Source organism: Pygoscelis adeliae, unplaced genomic scaffold (genome assembly GCF_000699105.1).
Source record: "Pygoscelis adeliae isolate BGI_AS28 unplaced genomic scaffold, ASM69910v1 Scaffold182, whole genome shotgun sequence".
Lineage (NCBI taxonomy): Eukaryota > Metazoa > Chordata > Aves > Sphenisciformes > Spheniscidae > Pygoscelis > Pygoscelis adeliae.
This window is the reverse complement of record NW_008824669.1, coordinates 1,360,979-1,386,292: the sequence shown is the minus strand read 5'-3', so window position 1 is coordinate 1,386,292 and position 25,314 is coordinate 1,360,979. Positions and strand designations below refer to the sequence as shown.

Below are 25,314 nucleotides of genomic sequence, written 5' to 3'. Positions count from 1 at the left end.
TATTATATAGTCCTCTTCCAATGCATGATTTTGTTTGTTGTGAAAAGCTACGTCAAATTATAACTCTCTATTAAAGAACTATGTCCTGCACTTTAACAGGGAAAAACCTACAGAGGGAGAGATTAAAAACACACAGTTTAGCCTATGGCTGAGGCAGCTGTGGTACAAGTTTGCCATTTCCTGAAGTTTAACATAGCATCCCTGTCACCACTCAGTCTGCTTTTGCTGGGTTAGAAGGGCTATTCTAATGCAGAATACAATAAATTGAAGTAGAAAACAATACTGTGTGCCCTGTGGAGGCTGAACAACCAGCAGTTAGCTCTTCTGTTAATACACAGAGTAATTCCTTTAGAGGTCTGTGTCACAAACATACAGGTCTCAGGATTCCAGCTCTGTCGTTGACCCAAGCTGATAAGCATTACGAAAAACACACAAACAGATTCCACATTTTAACTCTAATATACAGAAAAAGAAATATAAAACATCGCTACCTAAAACAGTGTCTGAACAACCTACGTTATAAAATTTTCCACATGTACTGCTGCTTCCACAACACCCAGAGAAGGTGGCTTCGTAGCTTCTGCCTGCAGTTGTCTCACTTCTTTACGCAAAGCATGAAGCTGCTGGCTCACTGCTTCATTTTTATGTTTCCCTTCAAACTAAATGACAAAAAGACACATATTCATTTCAGAATAATATCTTTTGCTAAAATTCTTCGATGTTGCACCTATTTGTAAAAATGAAGCAGAGCCCAGTAAAAGAACTCTGAATATAGATGGTTTTCCCCTGAGAGTTTTGATCAGATTTAGTACATCGTGCCCAAGCACACATCCTCGGTCATGTTCCTATTTAATTATCACACACTAACATAATTCATGCCTTTTATGTAAGACTTTTAATCCACAGGGACTGAAACTTAGAGGGGATCAAGAAATTCATAGACCGAGCAACATGGGAATACTTCTATAAACATTTTCATGCTTCTATTCCTACGTGAGCATATTCCCACATTCACACATTGGGAAGCAGTTTAGAATGGACGCTATGAGCAAAACAAATTTTATGCAACAACTTATTCTTCAGCTGTTGATCTGCATCTCCTTTTGAGCATTACATATTAGGTATTTCAGGTAACTGTTATGTGTGTATGGATTTATTTGGTTAACTGCTACCATTCTTGTAACCATTCAGTCATTTCACTTTCATTATCCGTGTCCAACAGCCCCAAACCAGAAGTGATGCCGTGTCTCTAACCTGGATTGTTAGAAGAGCTGCTCCCTGGCAGCCTTTATTTGCAGTTCCCCGGCACTCCAAATGGAGGGTGATCTGCTCTTCCCGATTGACGTAGAGCTTAGGTACTGTGTCCAATATTTCACTATTGAGAGCAACATGCTGAGATTCCCAGAGAGCTGCAGTTCTGAAAAGCATTTATTAATAAAGTTACCAAAATCTTTACTGAAAACAGTAATGCTAAGAGTTTATAAGCATGAGATGAGACTTCAATTTAATGTCCTGTACAAAGATTCTTGACACTTTCCTAGAAAACATAAAAGGTTATTAAATGAAATTGAGTTAAAACTTCAAATAGCACTTCAAAGTAATAAAGAAATAGGTTCGTAAGAACAAGACTACTCAAGTCTGCATGAGTTCTTTTTAATTGTTCTATATGACAACCTGGAAGGAAATTAAATAGCTCACGCTCTGAGGAAATGCAATTTTCCACCAGACAAAAAAAGCTGGACTGTGGGATGATTCAGTCAACAAAAAAAAAAGGCCACCTAAATTGCTGCTGGAATTGTTTAGACACATCCTCTCTTGGGCTTAACGAGTTTTGGGGGTTTGTTTGGTTGGTTTTAAATAATAATATTGATATTAAATTACTACATTGGGCAAGAACAGCTACAGATTCGTCTGCTGTGTTTGAAAATATTTCAGCTGAATTCTCTTAGTAGGAATATTAAAAACAGAAAGTCTCTTCTCTTTCACACACAAAGCTAATAGTCCCAGATATCAGATTTCTCTCTTGGGGGTTCCAGTGCTTTACACTACAGCTACTATATTAGTGCAAAAGGGTTAACTAACTTATTGTCAACAAATCTAGGCTAAAGGGAGGCTTTATTTTTAGGAGTATGCCAAATGAGAACAGAAACTGCAGAAGTTAGCTGTCAGCTGATGTAATCCCAGTCATTAGATAAGACTTGTGTAGTCTTATCTTCGTTAAAGGAGTGGAATAGTAACGTGAGAGCCAAGGGGAAGAAAAAAAACAACCCAAAAACAACCTGAGACAAGAAGCAGAAGTCAAGTACTGACAGTCTTGTGCCAACACCACAGATGCGGCTGCTGTAAAGGGCACCTGAAGACACTGCTAGACACACTAGTGAGGCAGAAGGAAAACAGCTATGTCTTACTTGGCATGTCGCTGCAAGACGTTAAGGTCCGTGCGCATGAGCTGAATTGCTTCTTTCTGACTTACGAGACTGGCAGAGGAAATAACTGGCACGGGAGCTTTCATCATCTGGAGCGGAAGAAGGGGCTTGGGAATATCAAACTTCTTCAAATTATTCATTATCCTCTCTTTGGCTAGAAAAGAAAGCAGAAGCAAGTTTTGCCAATAAGAAAAGTTTAGGAGAAACTGAACAAAAACATTATTTTTTTGCATGAAATATTTTTAGCAGCAGACATATTTCTCAGGATTCCTCCCTTTTTAAAAAAAGTCACCTAACTAATCTTCCTATTTTTGTTGACAAAGTTTGTTTCACACAGCTAATTTTCATGACCAGCTCCACACACAAACATTAAAATCCAAGGCCCCATCGCTTTCCTTGTTTCCCCCAGCCACTCCTATGTTCTACCCTTCCAATTTCCTCTTATCACCCCATTTATTCCCCTCATCTGACAGAGGCTCCCAGACCCAGTCTGCTAAGCAAAGTTCTTCTTCCTTTCCCTCCATTTTACAATTTATCCTCGTCTCTAGTCTTGTCAGCTCCAATTCCTCCCCAAAGCGCAGCCTCTCTCCAGGTCAGCTCTCTCTGCCTGCTGATTCCCATTCAGCTCCTTTGCCCAAACAGTGCCAATTCAGCTATGAAACTATTCCAGTTTCCTTCTATTCCCTCCCTACCTTTTCTTAATCAGCCCCAAAAAAATCCAATCTCATCATATCCTTACTGTAACTACCATGACTATCATCCCCTTCTGTGCTAGAGCAACCCTCTCACCATGCCAAAATTCCAGGGAAATGGCAAGGAAAGGCATGGGAACAACAACAACAGAAGAGAGAGACAATCTTTCTGTTTTCAGTTACAGTGGTTTTTGCCTTTGCTTGCAGCTGTCTCTATCTAAACTTTGGGAAAATTCAGCCTGTCTGGAGTATGCTCTGTGTGGAAGAGTCTTTGGGAAGCTCACCCATGAAGCTCTAGGCATAATATGACCTGCTGTTCTGTGGTGCGGCAAACTTTAAATCAAAAACATCACTGTTAGCCTCTCACACAGGCATCTTATCGAGAACACCATGAAAACTTCATGCAAGATACCGCACCCACAGAAAACAAACTGTATTAACATCTTTATTCACAGACTTCTTATGTTCCTAAAGAAACCAGGGCTTCAACATACTAATAATTCTTTCTGGCCCAGTTTCATTAACAATATTATGATCTCTTACCTGATAAAGGGTTGGTGAAATCTGTTTGCCCTGCAGAAACACAGGTGGTATGCGATTCAAGCTGAACAGGCAGCCAAAGGTTTAGAGCTTCCTGAAACTCATGGTGTATGAGTTCAACATTAACATACTCCATCCACAAATCCTAAAGCACAGAAGAATTAAATTATCATTCCCATTTTTGTCAGTACCATACACTGTGCATCCATCCCAGTAGCTGGGGCACTAAAATAAGTACATAAAACTGGACCCCGCAGTTTTAAGTCCTAGGAAAATTACTACTAGGGGGAGAAAAAAAAAAATATATATACTGAAGAAAAAAGCTGCAGAATTTTTATCACATATACAGATAAGCCACTGAAAAGCATTCAAGACACTTAGAGATGAAATCTGAAAAGCACACACGGTATAATTTCTAACAAATAAGAAAGGGTACAGATTACTAAAACTCTGTTCCTAAAAGAGGAACACAGAGGAAATCAAGATAGTCTAAAAACATCATGGTATGATTAACTGTAATCAGGCTAAAGCAGGCTGCATTTCCAGTAGTCACATACACTGGAGGAATAAAAACAAAGCAGGCACGAGGAAATACCCTTCCAAAATCTCTCTTCTCACAGGTTTTTAATTATACAAACTCTTTAGGCTTACTGAACAGAATAATATACACTTCCCACTCGCTAACTTCTATTTCAACCTGACGTATTACAGACTACCAACATGAGCAGATTTTGGCTTCCAGTCTTTTGTCATTTAAAGTTCCAACTTCAATAATTCTCTAAAATTATCTTAGAACATAAAAAGAATTACAGAACAGTACCGAATAAGGACTGTGTTCTCATTAAGATATGCAAGAAATCTACTCATGAGTCCTCCCTCAAATATAAAGGAAGACAGTTTGGGATAGCATGGGATTTTCAGGAAAAAAGTTAGAGCTGCAAAGCTACCATACACGCTGTACGCGTATTAAAGACCAGTGACTCTCACTACTTTAGAGGACCCACTTTAAAAAGTGAAGTTAATTTTGGTTCCCAGACCACCAATGTCATTGGCACTTCACCTGTTGATTCTGCATGACTTTAGCAAGTCTATGTGCATCATATTGCTTCGGTAAAGAAGGAATGTATGTGTCTCCTTTCTGGAAACTCTCTTCTTCCAACCATAAAACAAAAACATTACAAAGCCTGAGAAGAAAAACAAAAAAAAGGAAAAAAATAAATCAACGTGAACTTTAATTGTATGCATAGCATGTATTACACAGCAGTCCCATTCTGGGGTTTAGAGTTAAGGCAACAAATCACACTACAAGGTGACACGGCTCAAAACATAGATGGTTCAGATGCTTTGTGACTAGGGTACTGAAGTGCCCGTCCAAAGACCAGCAGTGGAAAGAAGCAGTTTAGAAAAATATGAAGGGCAATAACCAAGAGTAACAGAACAAATTTTGAAAAGGAAACCATTTGTGCAAATTAGCAAACATGACCCAGGAGCGGAAGTGTCTCTTACGTCAGGGAATCACGCTGACAACCCCATTCAAAACACCAATGAAGAATAAAAAGAGTACATCTGAGCAAGTTTGGCTTCCCACCCCATGACTTCTCTAGAGTGGCTGCCCTAAAAGCTCACACCTGAAGTTACATTTTTTAATTTCTTGTCAGACTCAAATTCATGGCTAGTTTATTCCCATTTCCTCCTCTGCTAACACTGTACTTTAACACAAACACATTTCTTTCTTCAACTGACATTACTGAGCGGTACTCTTTTTATAATCATATCATCCAAGCTTTCCTGATTAAATGCAAGGGAGAACTAGAATACTATTAAATCTTTGCTCTGTGGTTTTAAATATCACTAGCAAACTCCTGTTTTCTGTATCAGTGTCATTGGTGAAAAAATTGAATTAGTCTAGTTCTAGGAGCCAGCCCTTATGAACTCTACCAATATTTTCCCTCCTGTATAGGTGGTCATTAAACTTCCTGAGCAGAAGATTTACTTGGCTGTAGAGCAGTCTGGTTTTATGTTGGAGCGGGGAACTCCTTTGAAATGAAAGGCTGACAAAATATTAATCAAGTTCCACCCAGTGAGCATCTCCGGATTATTTTTCACATACGACCGAGGAGGATTTATGATCTCCCTTGTTTGTTTGTACAGTACCTATTGATTGCTGGGGGCGGGGGAGGAAGAACTTAAAAGAAGCTCAGATCCTGTGTGCCTAAACCCCCTGAACGAGGGACTCTCCTCAAATAATCCTTTCAACTACAGTTTCTATGAAAATCCAGATACTGTAGTACTGCAAATATTTCTTAAGGTAGACTTCTCAAACCAAAAGTCTCTGTAGAACAGAACCATGGACTTCTGAACAGCACAGCCACAGTTTCAGTGTGTGTGAGATACGTGGCTCTTAGAAGTTACCACTCCTTCCAAAAATGAGCATTCATCAGCTGAGTTGCGGTGAGTGACCGTGCACATCTCCTTAGCCTACTCCAACACAAGGAGACAGTCTTGTGCTAACGTTTTGGTTAAGGAGACATGTCGCTTTCCAGCTGGCACAGAACACACTTGTCACAGCTCAACTTTAGCATGATAACTGAGTAAACTGCGCTAATTAAATCATGTGTTGAAACATCCAGTAAACCCCCTGAAGAAGTAATCTTGTTCAGACTTAAGTTTGGGCCCTAGTCTGTGACAAACAGATGTATACACACAAAGTAGCACTTCACATTTACAGCTAGTGATGTACATACCAGTAGCAGATATGTCTAAACAACAAATATTTTACCAGCGTGGGGATGCCATTAATTAAAAAGCAAAGCTCTCCCCTAAGGACAACTCTATCGACAATGACTTTACTGCTGAAAATAAAACAGCTCCCCCTCAAACAAAACAAGTTGTATCAACAGAGGAAAAGATTTCACCATATATAACAAGTGCCTGCAGTACATCTAGGTCAGCCAAGGGTCACATCCCTTCATGTCTCCCACAGCTAAGACTGTGCTCTAGCAGTTGCATCGAATAAGATTGAACTGGGCAGGCTTTTTTTTACCTGACAAGTTCCTTATGCAGTTCTGGTGAAGTCAGGTAATCTGACGAGCAGCTCGCTTTCTCTGGTGATCTGTCGCTGCCCTCTGCGGGATTCTCCACTCTTAGTGCTTTACTGGCAGCGTGGTGGAAGTCTGCTACCTCTATTAAGCGCTGCTTCATTTCATTTAGTAAGTTAATATGAGCTGCACTCTGGAAAAAACGTCTTCCAATACAGCCATCTACAGGTAATCTAAAAACGAACAAAAAAGCACAACAAAGTCTTGTTGCAAGTGTCAAATCAGCATCTCTGCAAATAAATTGACTCTTTAGAGAAGCTGCCGGTACCCACTGCTTTCGGATACAGTTTTAGTGTGAGGCACTTGTTAATCTCACTTGCAGTGCAAACTTACTAGCGCTTGCTATTCTGCTACAGCTCTTAATGATCAGACTCACCCATATTGTGGTCCTGGTCGGTGAAGGTAAAGGAGGAAGAATTTCTGCCAGATTAGCGGCATGAGAGGGTGATCAGCAGGGGTAGCAAGGGCCTGGTGAGCCCAGCGGTAAATCATGAGCCTCTGAAGGGAAGGTACGATGGGCAGCTTCAGCTGGGTCTGTGCTTTCTGCAAAAAGAACATTTTCAGACAAGTGGTCTGCTGCGGTTCCCTGTAACAGGCTGTCACAGCTTAACCCAACAGTTTAACCCAGCGTGAAAACTCAGCAATTATGGAGGAGAAAACTTGGGAAACATTCACACATCTGTTACAGGTCTTAGTGCAAGAACTGTCCAGCTCACAGTTGTGGTGGACAGCTGTTAAAGAGCAGCACTACACCTCTGATGCTTACAAAAAAAAAAAAAAAATAGCATGAATGGAAGGGTTACTGTGATGCAAGGCCAACATACGGGCCATTGATGTTAACTACACTTAATTACTGTTCTTCCTCACAGAGGTAGATGTTCCCGTTTTAGGCTTCCATAAGACTCGTGTTGTTACAGAACAAAGCAGCAGCAGCGAAGCACGCAGCATGTTCCAACCAGTAAAAATAACAGTCTTAAGCCATGTGAAGACATAGAATCCTACAGCCTGCTACCACTTTTCACTTTTTCCAGACTACATTCCATACAGCCCTATTGAAAATCTAAAACATAAAGTAAAACTGTGAGGAAAGAATGCAGAAGGGGGAAAAAAAAAAATTATTTTTCTTTTTGCAAAAGCAGAACAAAAGCAATGCAACGTATGAGCAGCAGCACTCCGTATTAGCAACGCAGAACGCTACTCCACGGACCCACTAAATCATTAAAAAGTCATACATCAAGCTCACGTGGACTGTGCCTGAAGCAGGGGAACAGGAGGCTTTTCTGAGTTCCCAGGTCTCAGCGCAGACCCTGGCGCTACGTCATCACCCACACTAGACCTCGGGAACCCTCAGCACCCTTTTCCACACACTCCCCACATACTATCTCACTGTTTTCCAGGTAAATCGAGACATGCAAGCCAAGGGACAAACGTTATCCAGACTAGTCTCCAAGGATGCAAGACACGTACCAGTCTGGACATAGCCCAAGTTCTATGTTTTCATAGAACTTCTAGACTACCTTCTTCATTAAAACACACTGAAACAGCTGAGATGAAGGATGGGCCAAAAGTTACACTTCGAGACTGCACAGCTTTGGTTTCCACTTGCTTCATTCCGGAATTTCTAAATGAATTTGGGCAAAGAACCTGGAAAATGCTGCAACATGGCTTAAAGCACACCCAACTAAGTGTCTTGTTAAGGGAGAGACCTAAACAGTTCTGAAATCTTGGAAAATAAATACAGTAAATATAGAGAAAAGTAAAGCCCAAAATTCTGCAAAATTCAGACTATCTGAGAAATGCTCTTTGAAATATAGACACATTTTCCCACCTGTAAAATAAGAGCATTTGCACTCCCCATCTCAGTGGTATAGAATAAATCCACTGAAGATCGTGAGGCATTCAGATGACCCAGAAAATCATGCAAGAGCATGAATTAGTGACTGAAGTTTTCCGTAAATAATGGTATATTAAAAAACAGGTATTTGCATAGTAGTTTTTAAACATTCAACTCAAATGTAAAGGAAAGTTTCCCTGACGTATATTTTCTCCTGGAAAGCCAATCATATAAAGCATTAGTTATGCTTTTATCTTGGTAAGAAAAAGCACATGAGATAAAAACTAAACAATACAAGAGAACACTCTTCTCCAGTAGTTCTCTCCCATAAAAGCAGATGAGCGGTTCTCTCACCTTCAAAGCTTGATCAGGAGTTAAAGCATTAATAACCAACTCCCCCTCCACAACTCTGCGAAGCTGTGAATCTTCTTCAAATATCGACTCCATATTTAACACCATCCATGAAAACCAGACCTGCACAACACAGTAATAACAGAAACGTTGATAACAAAATGGCAGGGGCAGGATGGGGAAGCTTACTGTTTTCTTAAGAGGAATACGTCTTTGCCAGATTCTTATTACAAATTTGCAAAAGCAGTATCATATCTCAACAAGAAAACTGAAAACCAGTTTCCTCCTTATCTACATTCAGATATCCCCCTTGTATTCTGTACAATCTTGGGAAAGAAGGGGGAAACCAGGGACAACTGATAGAATCATCCAGAGAGTTCTGGAGGAAACAACCTGCTCAAACAAGGTCTCCTCTCTCCCGCCTGCACTACACGTCTCCAGTTGGGGTACTGCAGTTTTTTTGAATTGTTGCTCAAATGAGGAACTTGCTTAAGCAGAGAGAAAGCAACTAGTCTTCAAAATATTTATCAGAAAAAGGCTGATCTAATAGAAGAGTCAGGCTTTACGTATTTTCTCTCATTAAATATATCAAGAACAACTGAAGATTAAAAGAAATCTTAACTAATAAATCGCATTATATAAATTCTTGGACACAGATCAGACAAGCTTGCTCTGTGCAAAATGTCCATGTTCCCTTTAGTGTAATAAACCCACAGCATTCTCTTAGCTTAAATCAGGATTTTATCACAAGAAAACTCACAAACATAGGAATAGGAAGAAAGAGGGGACAAGAGAAAAATCTGCCAAAACCTGCAAGAGCAGAAAAAACCTAAACACCTGTATATTACTTATCCCAGGGTTGTTCATACAACACCATCATACCACTTACCTGAGAGGAATTGGCATTGCCCTCAACAAAGGAAGGTGTCACATTGCCTGCCACAATCCAGCTAACAAGGGAAGACAGCAGACCTTTGTCACAATGATAGCCCAAAGCATTCTGCACGGAAACAGAAAACGTTTGGGTTTTTTTTTTTGTAAGCAGCCTAACCCATGACTTACAAGCTACGGGTATGTCACTCTGCCTTCATCCAGGTTCCCTTCTGCCTCATGTAGCTACTTCCCAACCTTAGCTCAGCCAGCCACTACTGAAATGCCTGCTTGTACTTTATTTCTTTTTCAGTGAAAAGATTCTGTTATACTGACGATGTCTGTTTTTCAGGAGAGGAAGCTCTATTTTTGTTCTAAATACACTATAGAGCATTTGAAATGCAAAGACCCCAAACTAATACACTATGATAAAACTCACATGAATGAAACTTGTGTTCCAAACAGGTTTTAATTCTTATTGTTATACTCAAATATCAGATATTTCACTAATCAATTGACTCGGAAACAAATAAGATAACATAACCCCATTACCACTCAATCACAACTGTTCTTGCTACGTTTCAGGAAAATAGATTCACGTCAAAATTAGAACGAGCAACACATGAACTGACCGTTTACGCGATAGCCACACCATGATACCACACCCATTTACCTTGTGTTGTTGGTAAAGCAGCTTTTGTACACAGTCCTCTTGACTGTACTGAAAAGCAGCTCTACATAAGTCATCCAGCAAGAAGAGCGTTGCCCGGTCCCTGTGCCACAGCTGCTGGCTGGTGAGGACCTGAACCCAGAACTCCAGTACTGCAGCCGGCCCCACTCCATGTGGCTGGTCACTTAGAAAAATGTGAGCCTGCCAAATTAAAGGGTAAAATTATTCAAGAGATTGCAGCTTCAGTTAAAGGGTAAGAATTTTTTGATGAACTGTTCAACTTGCATAAGGCTGAGGGCCTATCCTTAAAATAATTTACGATGATGCTCTCTATGCCTATGTAAAAACAGCTTTGTCATCTCCAACCTCCAAAAGAGATTCTGCAGCCTGAGCATCTTGCGCAGTAAGCAAAAGCAGATGCAAAAGCCGTAAGCGGGACCCCTGGGACCTGCAGGCATCAATGGCACCCATTTCTGAAGTGTAGCCTGCTGTTCCTGCAAAAGGACTTCCCAGAGTAGGTATGTTTCCCTTTAGTCCTTACCCCTCTCTGATGCTAGTGGGCCTTGGTTCTTGACCTCTCTGCACTCAGAAAAAAATACTAGTTTCCTAACACAGGAACATTTCTTCATAGCATAGTCATAAATCAATGGTCAAAAGCAAAGCTTTCAAACATCAATATATCTGCTGCATCCCTCAACTAACACAGGCGAGAAAACAGTGCCGCGTATTACATTCCCTTCTCAGGCAGTTTTGACCTGCTATTAGAAAATGCATTTTTCAGGAAGTCTGGAAGGCACATATTGTTGTTATGTCCAGCATCACGTGTATACCCAGATTTAGGCAAGTTTAAGTGGAAGTATTTCAGGAAACCAAACCCAACTATTCTTACCCCGTGGCTGCATAACTGCCAGATTCAGTATCCTTTCTAACTTTAAGTGCTAACTCAGTCAAAAAAACCCCCTACCTGTTTTTAAACACACCCCCCCTTTTTTTTTTAAATTTAAATAATCTTCTTACCTGTATCATACTACTGAGCAGCTTAACATTTTCTCCATAGCTCACTCCTGTCAAGTGCTGTGTTACTTTATGGGTAACCTGCTGGGTCACACCTTGAGGGACTCCACTATCCAGATGAAGGAACAGTTGGACGTTAGATAAAAACCTAGGGATGTCAACAAGTTAAATTAATTCTCTAAAATTTCTCCTACAGCAGAAAAGCTACTTCTAGAAAATTAAGACCAGCTCAACAGCACTGGTGACACCCATATACAAGGATTTCAATTCACAACCGTGCTGCAGGTTTAATTGCTCCATTTTAACCATCTCACAGGCACAGTATGAGCAGTTCACGGCAGACTGTAATTCCAGGCAGCTCATCAGGACTGAATACAGGTCTTGATCCACATCAGCACCCAAATCTGGTCCAGGAATTGTCTGGGAGGCTGCCAAGTGGTCCAAGCCAAAAGCACCCCAGGGACCACATTACTAATTTTCCAGGACAGACAGCTGAGGTCCAGCACTTGAGTACCCTCCCAGCTGCTCAACCTACCAGTAAGAACACAGTCAGCGTCGCCTGCTTATCTTTCTCGCTCATCTAAACACAACAGCTACTTGCCAATACAGCTGTCTGAAGACCACTTCTGTGGCACAGCAGCAGCGACGATTGTACATGTGAGGACAGTAGGAGACACTTCTACAACCACTTCCTCAACCACAGTCAATGTCAAAAAGTAACTCGGCAAATAAACCAGACGTACTTCCCCATCATCTGTGTCACATTCTCACTGGATGCAAAACCCAGAATGAAGCTTGATACAGTTAAGATTAACTTTCATTGTTCTTTATCAATAAATGTATTAGGAACATATAATGCTTACTGTTCATTCTTCAGGAGATAATACTGGCAAGAGTAAAATAAGGGTAAGATTTTATCCAGCACATGGACTACTGTTCTCAGATATCTAGACTGGACGAGTACACCCAAAAGAGGGATCCCTTCAGCACAGAACTTCTCAATGCTGTCAAAAAAAAAAAGACAAAACCAAAATAAATAAGGAAAAACACATTGACTATCAGTAGAAAGGGAGACAGGGTGCTGATTATTTTTTTTTTTGTGAACAGAGATGTAGAGATGTTCATATCTTTACACTTAACCTTTGAAATCCTAAACAGCTAAATCCACAGAGTTTTTTCTTCAGCTGTAGGAATCATTCAATTGCTGACAGATTTGGTAAGTATTTCCTGCCCTTCTGGGGGGTTTGTGTCCTGTCTTCCAAAAATCACCGGAGATGGGGGTCTTCACCCATCAAGTTTCAATCAATTTAAAGCTCAGGGTTCTTGCCTAACCTAGCCAACTAGCCTCCCTCTCCAGGCAAAAGAAGAACCTACAGAGGGAGTTTCATATTACCTATCTTTGACATCTCCTCAGGTTGGATGATGCTCTGGACATCTTTCTTCACTACCTACAGATGGAGCTCAGAGGGTTTTTCCTTACAGTAGGTACATAGATGTTTGCAGTCAGCTGAGATGAATCCTACTCTTAATGTCCAGAAAACTCATTAGCAGCAACTTATTTGGTACATTGCTCTGCATCAAGTTTTGCTAACTGAGAAGGGTTGCACATTAGGAAAAGATGTAAAACATTAATCCTATGTCTACTCAGAAGTCATGAAAACATTGTATTAAGTCACTAGCATACAGTACAGCGCTTTGTTTCTTCTGCTCATTTACGTAACTGGCCTTGAACTTTTGCGTGTGATAAATATCAGTGTTATTGATTAGATAGGAGATGGATATCAAATGGTTCTTTGCAAGGACAAACAGAGTGTTTGGGGGGAAAACAAAAGCCCCACTCAGAAGTAGAGAGGTTCCCTGGTTTTCATTCCATGCTCAAAGTCATGTAAAAACTTCCACTCTCAAACCAGAATACCTTCCTATTAGTCTCAAATTACTGTAGTGCTTTGAAGAAGCATGTACGTATCTATGGCATAACCTTAGCATCAAGCAATGGCTGGGGAAAGGAAAAGAAAGCCAAGACAATTCCTCTGTAAAGAGTAAAGCAACATTATATGCAGAAAACAGGTTAGTCAAAATTTGGAATATGAGTAAGAGATCATTAAAGATCTCTTTATCTTTATAAATGATCAGATGACAGATTCAGGGAAAACAGACCTGAGAGAGATTGATTAATTACTACAAACAGCTGAAAGCACAGGAAAAGACTGTTGGAACACAGTCAGGGCTAGGAGGTTCAGTATCAATGTTATGAAGCTCTCTGTTTATCATTACCAGCATGAGTGCTTTTTTTCTCCTCACTATTTTCTGAATGCACTGTTGCAGCCCTGCTAAAAAAAAAATTACCTGTAGAACAACCCTTTCAGTAGATGTGGTTAAAAGTTATTCCAGTCCATAGCAATCATGCTAATCCCTCAGTTTCAATATTATTTCTAATTACTCTTTTGACTCTAACATGCAGAAGGCAAAAATATAGTACTAGGAAAATAAAGGAAACGGCACATTGTTTAGAACTACAGTCCCTGAAAGACTGCTCAGTCCCTTGCATCAGAAATCCTTCATTCTTTAAACAAGCATAAAGATGTTAATAGCCCTCAGGTCATCATTAGGTAGGTTGCTCAGTCACTGGGGCCATCCATCCAAGGCAAACACAAAAAAGCACTCTTACCTGTGACCTAGCGTGGTCATTGCCAGTGCCAGATAACAGCCGATAGGGACGCCTGCTTTAACAGCCTTCAGGAGGGGGTGAAGCGCGACCGACTCCGTCATGTCGAGCACACTGTTAGACACAGGGACTGCAGGCCAGCCATGCTGCATGCCACGGTCATTTCTGTGAAGCTTTAACCTCAAAATCAAACCCCATGCCCACTGATTAAAGGACGTCTCTGGTGTTTCTCCGTAACGAACAATGCTGGCTAAGTAGGAGACCTGGAACAAAGCAGCAGGAACAGGAATGAGAGGAAGCACGGCCGTACTCCAGCACGTATGGCACTAGTCTAGGACTTGGGTCAGCCTGGATGAGTTTCCTCTTCTATCACAATACCGTGACACTCAATCAGAGCAACAGTAGTTATTTTTCAGACATACCACGTAGCACCATCAATTAAGTTTATCTGAAATCTCTGTTTCTGCGGCCTTGATTTCTACCTCCCTTCTCCCCGCACCCATCCCTTTTGGTAAAGGCTATCAACCTATACTGTTCGGCTAAAGTTTTCCAAACTAGATACTGGTCTCGGATTAAATTTTATTTTTACTACTTCAAAAAAAAAAACAAAAAACCCACAACACCCCACACACAACCTTCAGTAATGTTAAAACTGCTAGTGAAAGAAAAACAAAAAATATATACACAAAAATAACATCCGTCAACAAAAAGCCTAAAACCTGGCAGCCTCTCCTTAGAAAGAAGTCTGTAATGTGGACAGGCAGAGTCTCTGTGTCATGTACATGTGTCCGTTACCATGAAGACCCTGTCTAGATAGATGGAATTAAAAATCTTTGGGAAAAAATATTGTACGTGCTCTGACAGACCAGTGCAAATTGCAGAGCCGGGAGTCAACGCAGATATTTCATCCCCTCTGAGCTCATGCAAGTCAGGACAGATTCACCAATACAAGTGGCAACCAAGGCTGAAACAGGCTAAAAAGAGAACTCCTCTAGCTGGCACAAGACAACAAACCATGATTAAGTAGTGCAGAGAAGCAAGTCAGAAAAGAGCCGAGACAATAAGGAACATTCGAAGTGTGGGAAGAAGAGACTGGGGAAAAAAGCACAGGGGAGGAGGGGAGGAGAAAGCACTGTACAAGTAATACTGAGAAGACAAAGTACAACACAATGTTAAAAAGCTCTGAATAAATAAATAGAAGCATCTTGGACTGAATATCCAAAAAAGGGATTTTTAACCTTGATCTTTCTATCCTTCCATTCCCCTTCTGTAACTTGGAGCCATACCTTCCTCAGCCACCAGCGTGCTGTAAAAATCAATGTAATAAATGTTTGTAGGGTGTTCAGGTAACACAGCACTGATCACTACTGAAAAGCTCCTAAAATCTTGAGGTTTTAAATAAAGTAAGATTATGAGCTGGAGACACAGGAAGGATTTCTCTTATGTTCACCAGTAACAGTTAAGTAGCCTTTCATTAAGCAAATACTGTCCAACTCCACATGAGTAAAGGATGCTTTGCATGAACAGTTTGCAACTATCCAAATACAATCTGGATAATAATGCAAACCTAAAAGGGGGAAAAATTTAAAATTTCTATTTCTCATATAGATGTTCAACGGAAGTCTAACAGTGTCTTCAAATAGGTCTGTGGGTACAAAAACACTGAGAGTTGCTATATTATGATGTTCTAGTAGTATCAAGATAGCATAGCTTTTAAAAAGAAAAGAAGAAAACAAGGTCTTGGCCTGCAGTTTTTCCTATCTATCACTATCAATAAGCTATTCCCTGTAATTCTGAAGAAGGAATACCTGTTTTATGCTTTCAGAAAGCAGCCCAGCATATGGTTTCTGGGAGAGATATTTCTGATACGCTTCCAGGACCATCAATGCAACTTCCGAATGGACAGCTGGATCCAGATGAAGAGCATCCTGCTAGAAACAGAATCGTATCACAAAACTTTGCCTCATATAAAAGGTCTCTACAACCGTATCATTCAGTTGCACTACCAAGAAATAAATCTTAATTTGAACAGCCAGGAAGAGATTAAGTATTGTAGTACGTAGGCAAAATCTTGACCAACAAGAAAAATTTCAGCCCAACGTTGAAGAATAATGAGCTCACACTGGGCAATACAAAGCTCAACAGCTAGATTATTTCCAGAAAAAAGTGACCATAATCACTTCTCATGTGCATTTGGTGAATTTATAGCAATTAATCCAAAGATCCATAGATGGCACAGTACAGACACTAGAAATCTTGCCTTTAAGAACAAAACAAAACCAAAAAAACATACCATTTTTTTTGTATCAAAACATAGTACTGCCTCTTATCAATCGCCACATTAAAGAACTACTTTTCCCCATATCAAGGGGGACAGACATGACACTTGTTACACAGCGAAGACCTCACAGTTAATTTTCCCTACCATTCCTTTGTTTTCACATGTCACCAAAAAACAGGGAGAAAAAGTAAGGCAATCTTCATGTACAAGTATCAGCACAGCCAAGAGAAGAGTTCAGTACAATCAAATGCACAGATTACAATGCTAAAACAGATCGCTGAACACAGGCAACAGGATTTTTCCCCCAACCTAATTTCTGTTTCTCTCTGAAAAAAACATTCACCCTCGATTGGATTCTGAACTGATGGAGCTCCTGGAGTAACCCATTCTACAGAGTATTTTCCAATCATTTAAATAATGCTAGTTTTAATCATTAGTTTTCTTGCATTGTGAAAAACATATTTGGATCCCAGCCTGCAAACTACAGTCACACCAGTCTCATACACACTTCTTGGAGGATTCCCGTTTCTGCACCCAGAGATATCTTGATCAAGTGACTCACAAAAATTGTCCTGTCAGCTGTTTCCTCTTGTTTAGAGAGAGGAAACTCCTGCTTAAATATCTCTCTCAATCTCAGCTGCAGCGCTACAAGAAAGCAACACAAGCAAATCCTTAGGCAGAATGCTGCAAAATTACAGGGAAGTTCCCACCCTACGCCATCAGGTGTACAGCCATCATATAAAAGCATGTAATTAACTGTTTTCAAATTCAGTTATAGTCCCAGGTTGAGTAGTATTTTTGCTCTGAAAAATTGACCAGGTTCAGGCCTCCTGTTTTTAATACATACATGCTCACCGAATCCCCAGTTTAGCCCTTCCAAGATAATGCAGGCTAGTTTATTCTCCACTGTCGTTAGACTGTAATTTAATAGCCAGTCACGAATCAGTGCTATCTCAGACGAAGAGGGCTTCCACAGGTACAACGGCAGTTCTTTAAACAGATATAGAGAAACCTTTGAGGGCAGAAAAGAAAAAGGCTAATCAGTACTCAGTGTGGAAGAATAATCAGCATTACGCCCTTCTATCTTAAAGAGTGATATGATCAAAAAGCACGGACAGGACTTTCAGGCGATCCATTCATACCGAGCCGTATCTTATAACACAGGCTGGTATGGCCTCTAGTTTTAACGGGGTGCCTGCTTTAAGTGATGGACGTTAGCACTTACCATTCCAACCTTCTCGATGGTCTCCCTAACACGATCCAGCAGTACAGAAATAATCTGTGTATGGATGCTGGCAATCGCTCCCAAAAGTTCTCGACCAACTTTTGAAAATGTCTCTCTTGTGGAAAGACTAACGTAAGACACCTGAGAACATGAGCAGAGAGAAGTTACTGGTTATGGCTGACCTTCACTGACACCGCAATGAAATATCTTTCGGAAAATACAGAACCAAATTGCTCTTGGCGATCCGGGACAATGAGGTTGATAAATGCCAATATTAAAACTGAAACTGATGGCCCTAGAAGATAATGAAATTATTACGTCACAGTGCCAAAAACAAAGTCCAAAACTAATCATAGAAACAACGCCACGCACATTAAAAAAAAAAACTACACACCACAACGAAAAAAACACCACACAAGGAATTTCAGAGCTACAAGTCAGAACTGTGCGAGAAAATAAAGCAAAACAAAGATATTTTTGTTCATTTGTTTCATTCTGGCTTGGTCTACAAAAAAGCTGTTCTTCCTCCCAGAAAAACATGCACTTCAGGATATTTTAATTCAGTACTAGATTATAAACCTCAGAAGTAGCACTTTCTTAGTTCCATGGTAGAACAAACTACAGAAGCCATGAATGTTTCACACCTTCCACTGTTAGAAAGGAAAAGAGCACATTCATCCTTCTCCAGTAATACTACTCGCCTCATATATCTCCAGAACAATGATTTTGATAAAATCCTCATCAACATCAGCCCGTTTGGTTTGTGCCATCTGAGCAAATGTGGTGAGGAGACAAATTTCTTCTGAGCAGTTCATTGATTTGAGATACTTTTCAAAATTTTCAAGGTGCTCTGGGTCTAGAAAAAAGTCACATGAAAGACACATGATAAAAGAAGTGTTACAGGACATACATTGTCAATATTTATACATTTATTGACAATCCAATCCCAGAGAAGGAATCGGTGACAAAGCAATTATCACTGGGTTAGTAGCCTCTCTTCAGAAGCAGCTAATATCAGCTGCTTTAAAATAAGGTGCAAGAAATACCACAATATGCAGTGAGTCCATATGATCCAGTAAATACGCTAGTAATTCATAGTGAAAGCTAAAACTGCTTCAAGAACAGCTGAAATTCAATTTTAACTATGCAGTGTCGATCATCCACAGGAAGAATTGCTTCAATCTTTTTGCTTCTTAAAAACGTTATCATGGTTTTGGCTTCCATTACATATTGGAGCAATTAATGCCACAGATTAAGTCCAAATTATATGAAAGGATTCTAGTTTTAATCAGCACACAGTCAAGAGAAGATTAAAACTAAGCCCATCCAAGCACAGCAGAGAGGTTTTGATCAAGTTGAGAGACTCTGCCCATTCCACATACCATGATCTCAAGCAGCAGTTAAACTGCTGGGAGATCATTCTATGCCGATTACAAATAAAAATAAAGCATCTAGCCCTGGGCCTAGATTATGTCAAAGAGTTACAAGGAAAGGTCAGTTTCAGCTTCCCAAACTCAATACGAGAAAATTACTGAATGCACTTGTTTGGAAAATAACTCTGAAAACAGAGAACTGAAGTTGCACAGGACAGGAAGGCTAAGAGATGTTTTCACTTGAATTCAAGGCAGATTTCCTCTTTAAACCCAAGAGTGACTTGTTGCCAAATGCAAATAAACATTTCGTTCCTCGGGGTGGGGGGCAACAGGAAGGGAAATGTACAAAGAAACCTGAACTGGACTTTAAAATAATTTTTATTTCTTCCAAATAACTTTAAATAGAGGCTGTGCAGCAAAGCAAGCGTTGAAAGCTGCATTTGAGCTGTAAAATGGTTTGGAGAGTGGTCTGCTTCCTCTGAAACATAACATGCCAATAAACACTGTTTACAGTGATCTTATCATAGCGGTTTAATATACTGAAAAAAGCACTCACTGTGGTACTCAACTACTTAATCTGCACAGGCATGCGCTCAGCATGCTTGTGATTAAACACGTCCACTTAGGTTACATTCTATTTTAAGGGCTTTCAAGAATTTTGCCACTGTACTTCAACCTGAGAAGGTCAGGCTTGTACCGCCAAAACATCTCATGAACAGCGTGCTAGAGGATTGTGCAATTTAAGTAGAGTTTTTCCATACAGCAAGATAAACTACACTCCTGATAGACCAAGTGTAGTTGTTGCTTGGGGTTTTTAAGGTAATGCAGAAGGACAAAAAAAAGACGACTATGCCGCTACTATATATAAAGGCATAGCAGAATGACCCCACAGCGTGGGGAAGGGGTAGGACATGCAAGTAACAAATGACTATGATAGTGTTGTAAATAGTTGTAAGATAAAATGCTGGACTAATCAAGCGTGTGTCAAACATACAAGGCCACAGCTAACGAGCACATCATGAGAGACAGATTAAGTACTAGCAGAAACTGGACGAGGACAACCAAAACTGTGGCAAATGGCAGTGATGAGCCAATTTGTGACCATATAAGAGGAAGGGCCCAAAGGTTCAAGAAAAGTTCACCTCCTGCGAAGACCACAAGAGACCACGAGAGACCTCCAGAGACCACCTGGAGGCTTGCTACCACGTGTAGATTTACCACTCTTAACACTTCTCAAACTTAATTTGGGAAGGGAAATCAATAAAAGAGGTTCTCTCCCAAGAGAATGTTAATGCCGTGGTCTTCTAGGGTATGAATTACAGGAAATTAAGTCAGCATTATATTGGTAAGTGTCAGTCAAAATAAGCTATTTCAGAAGATTAGATGGATTTCACTGAAAGAACTGTTGATATTCCCTGTCTAGACACTCGTGAAAAATAGTATTGTGCTGACATAACCCATCGAGGAGAATGAAGAGGATAAAAATATCCTGCATCAGCATACCAGGGACTTTAAAACATGAAAGTTAGCTAGAAGCAAAACAAAGCCTGAACAAAACAAAAAAACAAAACAAAAAAATCAGTGTTTGTTACTGTCAAGAGCTGCAACACTCCACATCATATTACATTCTCTTTGAGATGCAGTAAAAATTTCTTGCAAAAATAAAAATAAGAAAGTCCTACTGAAACAGTGTAACACTTACTGTTTTGGCTGGCAAGTGCTAATCGGATCAGTACTTCATAAAGTGTACAGAGCTACAGTCTTGATAACCCTCTCCCACTCTGCGCAAATTGCCTTAAATGTTAGCTGAGCTTGCCCAGAGTAAAGACACCCAGTAACCTCTCAAGATCGTTTTCTTCTGCTTCTCCATCAAAAGACTTGGTTGATGTGGTAACAGCTACCTGGGCTACCAGCTAGCTGAAAAGTAAAACTGACAGAGTGAGATTTGCTCTCCCTGAAGACAGCAAAGAGGCTGTGAAGTAGGGATTTACTGCTTTGTTTACCTGTCTCCCTGTCAATCAAGCCCTGAAATATTTTCCATGAAGGTGGCAGCAAAGGGAAAGTAGCATTCCAACTGGCTTCTAAATAACTCCGCCATAGCTGAAGCCACCACAATCACTGTGGAGATCAACACAGGACAGAAGTCAAGGGGAAAGAGAAAGAAAAGGTGTCATACAGGACAAGAAAAGCATCAAAAGAAGGCTTGAGATAAGGGAAACATCTGTAGTTGTGGAAGATAAGCAGATCGCCCACAATGTAAGTTACTGAAGCCAAAACTAGCAAGTCTAGGCGGGGGTGGGGGAGGAAGGAGGCCTGGAGTATTCATACAAACATCAACAGCTCAGCAGTTGACAACAGTCAACAGCTCGCAAAAAACCCTAGGTGATACAAAATTCTTTATTTCAGGATTTACATCTCACTCTCCAAATACTATCGAAGGTCAAGATGGGACCTGATACGAGAATACACAAGATGTACCTACTGCATGGCACTCCTGCAGCTCTCTGAAGCAGCCAGTAGCAGTCACTGTCAGAGAGGAAACTAAAAGGACAGTAGATCCGACAACTCCTGTTAAAAATCAGAGTTTGGGCAAACAAGTACTGGAAGACCATGAACTCTCCAAGACACTTCTAAGGCTTCTGGACCAGTCACGCTGCTGAGGGTGTATTTAACAATGGAAATTAAACCCGTAGCTCATGCAGCAGTAGCTGAATCTATGAGAATTGGTTCTGAGTGAAGGAATTCTACCTTTGAGTCTTTGTTTGCAGTCAGCAGGTTGCAGAGTAGAGCAGAGCTTTTCCAGGTGCTCGCTCTCTGCGCAGTGCATGACAAAGAAGAGCCTCCAAAGCATGTTGCTGGATAAGGTTCCATAAGGCATCTCAGACATGAACAACCAGACTCCCAACCTGTTGGATTTGAAGAGGCAGATAGGAACAGTTTCACTCTGATAAATCCCAACATTTGAAAAGGAGACGTATGCCCACATCTCTGCCGCATAACAGAATTAGGAATGTGAGGATGTGTCTTAGCATCTCAAATTCTGAGTTAACCTCATTCTGAACTGAACAAGTCCCCAGAGCTTCTGCCAGATGTTAGAACTCAAGTCATAACTCCTCCCCATCTTAATACTACCAATATGCTGAAAAATCCTGCATATTGCAGCCTTGTTTAAACCATTAAGTATTTAAAGCTACTGTAATTCCCAGTTTCAAATATCTAATTCCAAGATGCAGCCAGTATCAATCACATTGGACAGCCTACCTTTTTGCCTTCAGAACATGTAGAACAGCTCTAAAAAACAGCTCATCAAACTCCAGTTGCAATTTTTCCACAGAATAGGGATGCGCTACTGATCCATATTGTTTATTGCTGCTAACGTATTGGGCCCAGTGGTCACTCACATGACAAAGGGTCATCCTACACAGCAGAACAAAGAAGTCGAAGAAGGATCATTAAGTATGTCATCACCATATAAAAACACAGACAAGTGAAACTAGATCAGAGTCTAGTCACAAGAGACTTTGTCCCCTGGCTCCCAGAGACTTCCATATAAAGAGCATTTCCCTCCCCTCTTCAGACAGGGTTAGTCTGAAATTCCTGTGTTATCCTTCCTTGGTTTTGCAACCAAACAATGCATAATATTCTGTTACACCAAACTAGTTTGTGTATGAGCTTTGGAGCCTTAAGGTAGTCCTACATTATGAAGTGTTCGACATGCAAAGAGCTCATACAGGAATAATTATACTGAAAAAGTTACTGCTCTAATAACACAAAGAAAAACATGGATTTTGCTTCCGATTTAACTGTATCCCCCTTGAAAACACACTCATAGAAGCCATATAAAGTGACTGGTAGAGATTTGACAATGAAGAGCAACTTTCAGGTTCCAATTACGTTTGCTTACTGCAACAATATCAGGATTTTCAAGGAGGAAATTAAAAACCCTAAAACAACTCTGTATTACAATGGAAAGCAAGCAGTAACACTAGTTATAAATAGGGCGATTCAAGAAACTGTTGGTTGGGTATCAGTGACCTTCCAAGACAAGCCGAAGCACATCTCTGATGGAAGTCAGCCTGGTGTTCCACAGCTCACCCAGCTCCTTTGTACCCACAGCATTTAGATTCCGCAATTCCCCACTTCACAGGCGGCTTTAGAGTCAAAGACCCTGGGATTTCAGATTCCCAGACTGGCTAACCCTAAACTGACCAACTCTCGGAGCAAAATCTACCCAAGAACTGTTTGGGGTTTTTGGTTTGGTTTGGTTGGTGCGGTTTGGTTTTTTGCTTCGTTTGGTGGTGGTTTGTTTTTGGTTGGTTTTTTTTTTTTTTTTTTAGCAGCTCTGAACTTTAAACCAGACCATATCAAAAAGATTTAATCATATCACAGAGAAGATACTCTCTTACTTGATCAGCTGACCAATTCGCTTCACAAACTGTCGGTACCGTGCTCTGTTAAATGTTTCTAACCCCGCAGACAGCAGTTCCACTAAGGAGTTTGCAAAAGCAAAAACCTTCATCATGTCCTGGGGAGTTGTTTTCTCAGGAAAATAAGCACCTAAGACCGAGACAGAAAAGTAAGTCTCAAAAAAATGTGTGAATTCTGGATTTTTTTTAAGTAACTTAACAAGCACTCAAAGCAACAATTCACCATATAGCTGGCAAACAGTTCATTGTTTGCCAGCTATATAGTGAACTAAAATTTATGTTTGGTTTATGAAATGAACAATAAATACCTGTGAAGTATGATAGTACAAATAAACTATGCAGGTTATAAGACCTCTAGCAAGCAATTATCTTCATGTATTTGTCCAGAGATTTAGCAAAATAAAGAATGAATAAATAACTGGAGAAAAATCACAGTAACATGACAGCTAAGAGGCAAAGGGGAAAAATTAGTCCTGAAAGCACATCTGTGAGTATAACGAGCGGATCAAAACTAAGGCAAGGACTCTAACGTTTTGCATGCTAGTATTGCTGTAAGTCATCCCGTACACATGGCATACACTCCCATCTCATCTGTTTAGTCTGTGAGCTGTTGCATAGGTCCATTATTCCTTCACTCAGAGACTCTCATAATGCAGTAGTATTCTTGGCAGGTTTAGTCATTAATACCATTAGCGTAAGCAAAACAAAGAATAACTCTTTAGCAACTGATTTACCTCCAGACTTAAACCCGAGGAACTGCTGAAAGAGTTCATGAAATGGAAACTGTGACAACAGGGAAATCAAGTCATCTTCCAAAAGCAGAATCCAGCTTGTTTCAGGATCCTCATCCTATAGACAAATACAGTCCGCTTTTAGTAGCTTTACAATACAATGCATGGTAGAAGGGCTTCACTGTTGTACTAATTACAGTTCGCTTGTAAGACGAAAACAAAGAAAGTACAAATGAACTCTCCTTCACACACACACCACCTTCTAAATTCCTCTTCTGTCTGTGTTTATACATAAAAGCCCTCATCAGCTAGGAAGCAGAAGTAGAGGCAACACTACGCTAGTCCAACCAGCTTCTGAAGGGAAGCACCTACTCAAACATACGTCTACTTCCATGCTCCTTTTGCATGCAATAGCTCAAACATTTAAATTCTATCTGTTAATACTCATTCCTGGAAGCTCCACTACCTACAGTTATACCACAGAGATAAAAGGAGAGTAAAATAGATACGAGTTTCGAATGATGCTTTTTAACTGAACGTCAGTTTTTCTTTCTCCATTTCACAAAATAAATACAACAATCTGGAGCAAAAGCACAAAGGGGAAAGAAAAAAAAAAAAAAAAAAAGAAGTCATTTGCTGTACCTCTTCTCCTCCTTCATCTACCAGGGTCCAGTTTCCAGATTCCTTCCCAGATGAAGAGGAACTTTTCCTTTCACTTGGTTTCATATGGCACATGAAGTCCACCCGATTTCTGATTTAAAGTGAAAAATCAAGTTTACAAAAAATTAGAAAATTAAAAATTCTGAATTAAGTCATCTTTTAGTTAAGAGAAGATATTGAAAAAACCAGATACAAGAACAAGAAATTAACAAGTATGTCACAAAGCTGCCTGGCAGAAAAAGGGTCTGGGGGTGTTGCTCGACAGCCAGCTGAACATGAGCCGGCAGTGTGCCCAGGCGGCCAAGAAGGCCAATGGCATCCTGGCCTGTATCAGAAATAGTGTGGCCAGCAGGAGCAGGGAAGTGATCGTGCCCCTGTACTGGGCACTGGTGAGGCCGCACCTCGAATACTGTGTTCAGTTTTGGGCCCCTCACTACAGGAAAGACACTGAGGTGTT

At 40.4% G+C, this 25,314-nt stretch overlaps 1 protein-coding gene across 1 annotated transcript in view; it reads right to left on the bottom strand.

Annotated features, from left to right (window-relative positions):
• The window catches only part of EPG5 (ectopic P-granules autophagy protein 5 homolog (C. elegans)), a 58,815-nt gene that overhangs the window by 23,454 nt on the left and 10,047 nt on the right, over positions 1-25,314 (bottom strand). The window contains exons 7-28 of the mRNA XM_009322983.1: positions 24,840-24,948; positions 24,201-24,315; positions 23,446-23,596; positions 22,301-22,456; positions 21,788-21,945; positions 18,368-18,522; positions 17,667-17,807; positions 17,289-17,453; positions 15,969-16,091; positions 14,164-14,423; positions 12,359-12,499; positions 11,499-11,643; positions 10,485-10,682; positions 9,831-9,941; positions 8,945-9,064; positions 7,133-7,299; positions 6,702-6,929; positions 4,719-4,842; positions 3,662-3,803; positions 2,409-2,580; positions 1,255-1,417; positions 517-659 (exon numbers count right to left, since the gene is read on the bottom strand). Of these exons, the coding sequence (XP_009321258.1) occupies positions 517-659; positions 1,255-1,417; positions 2,409-2,580; positions 3,662-3,803; positions 4,719-4,842; positions 6,702-6,929; positions 7,133-7,299; positions 8,945-9,064; positions 9,831-9,941; positions 10,485-10,682; positions 11,499-11,643; positions 12,359-12,499; positions 14,164-14,423; positions 15,969-16,091; positions 17,289-17,453; positions 17,667-17,807; positions 18,368-18,522; positions 21,788-21,945; positions 22,301-22,456; positions 23,446-23,596; positions 24,201-24,315; positions 24,840-24,948 (3,387 nt within the window). The remainder of the gene's footprint in view (positions 1-516; positions 660-1,254; positions 1,418-2,408; positions 2,581-3,661; positions 3,804-4,718; positions 4,843-6,701; positions 6,930-7,132; positions 7,300-8,944; positions 9,065-9,830; positions 9,942-10,484; positions 10,683-11,498; positions 11,644-12,358; positions 12,500-14,163; positions 14,424-15,968; positions 16,092-17,288; positions 17,454-17,666; positions 17,808-18,367; positions 18,523-21,787; positions 21,946-22,300; positions 22,457-23,445; positions 23,597-24,200; positions 24,316-24,839; positions 24,949-25,314) is intronic.